The sequence below is a fragment of the Plectropomus leopardus genome, chromosome 19, assembly GCF_008729295.1.
Source record: "Plectropomus leopardus isolate mb chromosome 19, YSFRI_Pleo_2.0, whole genome shotgun sequence".
NCBI classification, from domain to species: Eukaryota; Metazoa; Chordata; class Actinopteri; order Perciformes; family Serranidae; genus Plectropomus; species Plectropomus leopardus.
In genome coordinates this window covers 23,964,799-23,970,798 of record NC_056481.1, presented here as the reverse complement: position 1 = coordinate 23,970,798, position 6,000 = coordinate 23,964,799, and the positions used below count along the sequence as shown (strand labels likewise).

At 39.6% G+C, this 6,000-nt stretch overlaps 1 protein-coding gene across 2 annotated transcripts in view; it reads right to left on the bottom strand.

Moving 5' to 3' along the window:
- Positions 1-648: 648 nt before the first annotated feature.
- Positions 649-6,000, bottom strand: part of spag9b (sperm associated antigen 9b) — a 50,773-nt gene continuing 45,421 nt past the window's right edge. For both annotated transcript variants that reach the window (XM_042507569.1, XM_042507570.1), the window contains 7 exons: positions 5,806-5,873; positions 4,939-5,087; positions 4,020-4,191; positions 3,797-3,910; positions 2,917-3,096; positions 1,393-1,524; positions 649-1,302 (listed from right to left, as the gene is read on the bottom strand). In XM_042507569.1, coding sequence (XP_042363503.1) covers positions 1,184-1,302; positions 1,393-1,524; positions 2,917-3,096; positions 3,797-3,910; positions 4,020-4,191; positions 4,939-5,087; positions 5,806-5,873 — 934 coding nt within the window. In that variant the 3' untranslated portion in view covers positions 649-1,183. The remainder of the gene's footprint in view (positions 1,303-1,392; positions 1,525-2,916; positions 3,097-3,796; positions 3,911-4,019; positions 4,192-4,938; positions 5,088-5,805; positions 5,874-6,000) is intronic.

The following is a 6,000-nucleotide window of genomic DNA, read 5'->3' as shown; positions in this document are numbered from 1 at the left end:
TACAGGTCCATTTTCTGCTCAGATACTAACCAGATGAAGCTGATGTCTTTGCATTTGACTTAAAGAAATCCTGACCTCGAGACAACTGGCAATCAATTCAATTTGTCTTGCATACAATCAAAAGCCGAGTTCTCAAAGAATGAACAACTACATGAAACAGGATTTGGGATTAATCGCAAATCCCAGATGATTGCCCCAGTACTACATTGTTAACCCTTTGAAACCTGAGCAAATTTTGGCATGATTTAAAAAACATGGGAAGAATGCAATGAGCAACAAAAGAAGAAATTACCTGAAAATTAGCAAGAAATGGGTAAAAAGTACATGAAAATTACCTGAAAATTAGTAAAAAGTAAAATAAAATTCAAAAAAGGGGGAATTACCTGGAAAGCAATCTTTTTAACTTTAAATACAAAATTATGATGATTTGCTATAAATATTGATTTTTTCCTAAGCTTTTTCTTTTTTTTCCTTGGCTTTTTCAAAATAATTTTTAGATCTACTACTCTCCTGGAAGTTGTGAAACATTTCTTATAAAGTTGCTCATTGCCTTTTTCCCCATGTGTTTAAAGAAATCACACCAGTTTGCTCTGGGTTCAAAGGTTTAAATACTTGTAAAAGGCGTCTGAAAGCAGCATAAGAAAAGTGATGTCGCTCCAGGTTTCAAAGGGTTAAAGGGCATCAGGGGAGCTCACAAGTGTTTTTTTTTTTTTTTTTTAGACCGACTGATTTAACATCTAGTCAAGTCCAGCATGAGCATGCGAAAACTGAGTGAAGGGAACTTGGAAATGTCTGGAGGAAAAATTCATTGTATTTGCTGAGCAAATATAACAAAAAGTTCTGTATCCAATAACAGCTTTACCTCATATGATATTAGAAGAGAAAGAGGCATTATAACAGACTGAAATTCATAAAATAACATTTTAAAAAAGGAAACAAATAAGAGAAAATAATAAAACATGCAGTTTGTGTAAATCTGTTTGAATTGCTCAGTATTCAGATCAACACTGAGGACGCTCTCGGAGCAGTTTTCGCTTGTTTCACTCGTATTTGTTCAGATCTGAGGAAGAAAAAAGTGCTGATTGAGCTCGCGCCTTCGGAGGGGAGTCGACCACCTGAGCTCCTCCTCCCTGGCAGCGAGATTGACAGAAAAGGCAATTCGGGCCTCACGTGAGGTCACAGTTTAGTCCTCGCTGGCGAGGACCTGCCAGACGATGAGGTGGCTGCGCTCGGCTTTCGCCAGGGAGGGCTGCAATTTCATGGTGGGCTCCTCGCCCTCCTCCGCATCGCCGTCCTCATCACCTAAACACACACAGAGCAACATCACACTTCTCTCTACGTCTCCTGCAGTGATGACGATGGTGGTTTGAGTCATTACGGTAGCAAACTCACCCATCCTAAAGTCGATGTAGCCCTCTCCTCCGCTCATCACCAACATGGACTTGGTTCCTTCCTGAGTTGTGGCATCTGTCGTCTTGTCACCTGCTGCCTCGACTCCGCTGGATGCAGATGGAACTGCGTGACCTGAAAGTGAAGAGCCACAAACTGTAAATAACACCAAACAAGTCCAGAGTGTGTTTTTCTGGTACACACTTTCTTATGTGTATACTGTATCTCAACTTTCTGACTCACAATTATACGAGAAGCCAAGCAGGGCGAGCAGTGTGTAATATTTTATGTACATGTAGAGGGCCTGCTGATAATCTCATGCATATCACATCACATATTATGTGTATGGCAGCAGCAACTAAAAGGACAACTTTTGATAACATTTCCTTTTTTTGGAGAAATAATATTCAGTACAAGGTTCCAAAATGATGGATAAAACCCAAAGACTTTCAGATGGCTGCAGAGAAACGGGCTTCGGTGTAACCACTTGGGGCAAATTGTGCACTGTCGCTTTAAGTCCACTAAAAGTGCTTGTTTTTGCCATGGACAGGCTCAGATTGTTACTGTAAGTGTCTGGCAGCATTATGTAAGGGATCCCTACAGAGATAGATCTTTTTGTTACAGAATAAGATCCTTTATCTTTAACCAGAGACAGCACTGAAATTGCTAAACTGCCAAATTCACCAGACTCCATTTATAAAAACAGAAATGTTTTAGTTGTAAAAACACACTTCATTCAAAGTCTAAAGCAGGGCCAAATCTGGACCTGATAAGGTGCCGTGTGGCCACTCTTTTTAACCATTTTTTAATTCACAATAAAAAATAAGGTGAGTCACACTTGGAATTGTTTCTGTACTTTTAGTATACATAAGGCGCCAAAGTGCATGAAACAGCATCAAACTAGAGCTTTGTCATCAAAGAATCTTCAAAAAAAGAATCTCACATCCATCAGCAGTCCTATAAATGTCCATAAATCCAAAAAAGATTTTAAAATCCTAGAACCCCCCCCAACAAATAAAAAAAAACCTGTCCTTAAATCCTACAAACATGCTAAAATCCTAGAAGCGTACTGAAATCCAAGAAATGTCCCAGAAATATGTAAGGGGCCCCTGGACTTCTGGCATTTTGCAAAAGTGGCTCAAACATGCTAAAATGACTATTAATGAGTATGGCGTTGGCCATGTCAGGGCTTTTTCTGGTCAAACAGAAAGGTCCATCGCTGTAGGGATTGTTTCCATAATAATGACAGACACTAAGAATAACAATCTGAGCCTGTTATTGGTCAAAACAAAGTCGTTTTAGTTGACATATGTTGACTATGTGAACATGCCAAGTTTTATTGCAGCCTGTTTCAGAACTGCACACTACAGTGGTCTTGCTCAGTCCATTACCAGTTTCAAAAATTCAGTTGCCATTGGTCACTTATACACAAAAACATGGGAAAAAAGGGTCCAGGCAAAAGAAAAAAAGCTGCCTTTTAAGAAATAACACTGAAAAGTCAAAGAGGCTGTCTGTCTGTCTGCGTACCTGGGACAGAGGTGAAGAACTTGACGGCGTCTCTGTGTCCATGGAAACACAGCTGGGCGTGAGCCATGGAGCAGTATGGAACAAATGTCCCAGCTGTCACCTTGTCACTGCTGTCGTCACCATAGACACGGACCACGCTTCCTGGATGGCTACTTGTTGCCTTGGTTACCTTGTTGGCTGCTAAAGGTATTATGGAGGTGTGAGAGAGAAATGAAAATGCTCAGTCAGTGTCATCCACCTTTAAGTTTAAAATGCACTTTATGTGGAGTTTATATTAAATTATTATATTCTTACTGCATGTACTGTGTTAGTATTAGAGTGGTCCTGAATATATCAACCTTCAGTCACAACTTGACAAGTTGACGGTTATCATACCGTGAACATCTGCTTATCTACAATATTTTTCTTTTTTTGTTGTCACCTTTTTTTTTAGCATGGAGAACAAACAACAATCTACTGGAAAATAAAGAATTTTGCAGGAAAAAGGACACACGTAATAAATAAATAAAATAAAAATATCAATCTTAATGAAAAGTAAAAAAGGGAGACTTTTTTTTTTTTTTTTACAAAGGCTTAAATTTAAAAAATGGTTTCAAGTTTCAATTTTAGCAATAAGATGTTTGTTCAACCAAAAATAACTAAAACCGTGGTACCATATCACCATCTGTTCTGAGAGGGTTATCGTAGTGTGAAAATCTTATACCATTTATGCAAATAAGTGTTTTCAGATATTTAGTGTACGACAAATTGTGGAGTGCCTACATCTAATGACTGCATATGTACAGGCAGCATCAGGAGAAGTGTGCAGTGTGAATGTGTGTGTCCACCAGAAGTAAAAAGAAATACATTGAAAGGATAACAGTCTGGCTCCTGAACTCACTCTCTGTCAGAGGGATGGAGATGATGACTCCGTTTCCTGTGCCGATCCACAGACGATTACACGACACCATGAGAGCTGTGATCCTCACAAATGAGAAGCCCAGTTTCCCCGTACCTGAAAAAAAAACAAAACAATACCAGATCTGATGAGCTAAAGTTGCTCAGCCCCTGACGAGTGTGTGTTTTATTCGAGGAAACAGTGTTTGAAGAACGAGCGAACTGACCCAGCATCTTGCTGACGTAGGGCTCGATGTCCACGTCCTGCAGGTGTTGGAAGGTGTGAGCGTGGAACAGCCTAAGAGTGGAGTCCAGTCTGATGGACACCCAGATACCATCACCGTCCCAGGCCAGCTGACGCACCTGGCTGTCCTTACGAGGGTGAGCGTCAAATGACTTCTGCGGAGGACAAAAGAACATGAAGATATTAGCGAGTGTAAGGCTCAGTTATGCTCCCTCTGCATGGACCATTGCTACTGTCTAACTTGCATGTTATTCCTGTCCAATCTGTCCCCAGCTGTTCTGAAGAAAGAGTTTGTGCCCAGACAAAAAAAAATTCTGACCACCTCACACAACTACACTGGTGTATTTTTATTGCTTTTAGCCCATTTAAATACTGGCTATATGTATTTTGCCTGGACCCAGATCATTTATGCATTTTTTGGCAATAAGTTTTCCTCCCTTCATGTGAAGCATTACATGAGCACAGCTGGTTTGAGGGACACCAGTTACGCTCCTGCCACCTTTGATTTCAGGTAACCTCCCGTCAAAAAGTTCCACCATTTTTTAAAATGCCTTCATCATGTCCTTAGGTCGTTTTTTTTTTTGCTTGAACAAGCTGGCAACACTGCCACCATTGCCAGTGGTACCACTTGTCTACATCAGTAAACTTTCACAAAAAGTGCACAAATAAGGACGCAGAGAATGCAGAGTATGGACAGAAGGCTCAATCGATGTCTGTGCAGGCTTTATATCTAACCTTGAGCCAAAAATGAGTCTTAGTCAAACTTCTGATGTGCGGGGGTAAGCGTAGCGTAGGAACCAGACAAGTTTGCAAGTTAAGTGTTACACACTAGTAGTTAACTGCAAAGTGTGAGCAGAACTCTGAATTAAACCGTATAAAAATAAATGACAATCTTTGTTTACCTCGATCTTCATGGCTTTAGGCTGCACCACATAGATCTTATTCCTGTAGCCACACCACACCTTGTCATGTACCACAGTCATGCAGCGGATGGAGTGGTGTGGTCTCCCCAAATCTAACAGATGGTAGTTGGTCAGATCCCACTGTCCATCTGCCACAACACAGGAAGTCAACACACATGGTTATTTTCACAGATTAATCCCACAACTCAGCCATCTTGTTTTGGCCACTGCCAGTCTTCGTCAGGGATTTTTTGTTTTTTAAAGTGGTTGAAGTATGTGTTTTTTCTTAATGATTTAGCTACTAAATTAAAGGATTTTTGAAGTAATTCCTCCTTGTTTTTTCACATTTTTCACACTTCCAGTGTGGCTGTATTTCCTTTCTGTTTAGCTTGTTGGTTCCTGTTTTCCAGGAGCAACCAATTCAATTTTTTTAATCTACATTTGATTATAGTCTACAGAGAAACCAGTCATCTCTCCCTTTTTCTAGTTTCAAATGTTGCAAAACAACCCTTTCTAAAGTGGAACACATGGAAGTCAATCATTAAGTTATATTATCATGAAAGTTTATATTTGGTTGTAACAGAAGTGGGGAAATATCTGACATTACTGAATGTTTTTCTTGGAGATGTCTGTGTTTGAGATTCCACTGTTTGGATTCCCAGCATTCAGAAAAAAATAGTTCATAAAATCCTACTTCCCATGTCTGAGCATTTTTAAGACATTTGAAAAAACTAATTTAAGTCCACATAATTATTTTTAGATGGAGGAATTCAACTTCCTTTTAAGGATTCACAGGAACCCTGTAAACATTACTTATTATTTTGGATATATTAGATATTACTTGCTCCAAATCTTGTGTTCTCTCACCTACTCCTCTGTGGAAAATGGCTAATGTGCCATCAGACAGACCCACAAGGACACGTCCTTTCACATGGCTGTGGGAGAGAAACAAAACCAGCTGTTAAATATTTAAAAAAAACAGCAGCCTAACAGTGAAAAAGTTCACAATAACACAACGGCCCACATGTGTAAACCATTTATCCATCATTTATTTTCATGTAC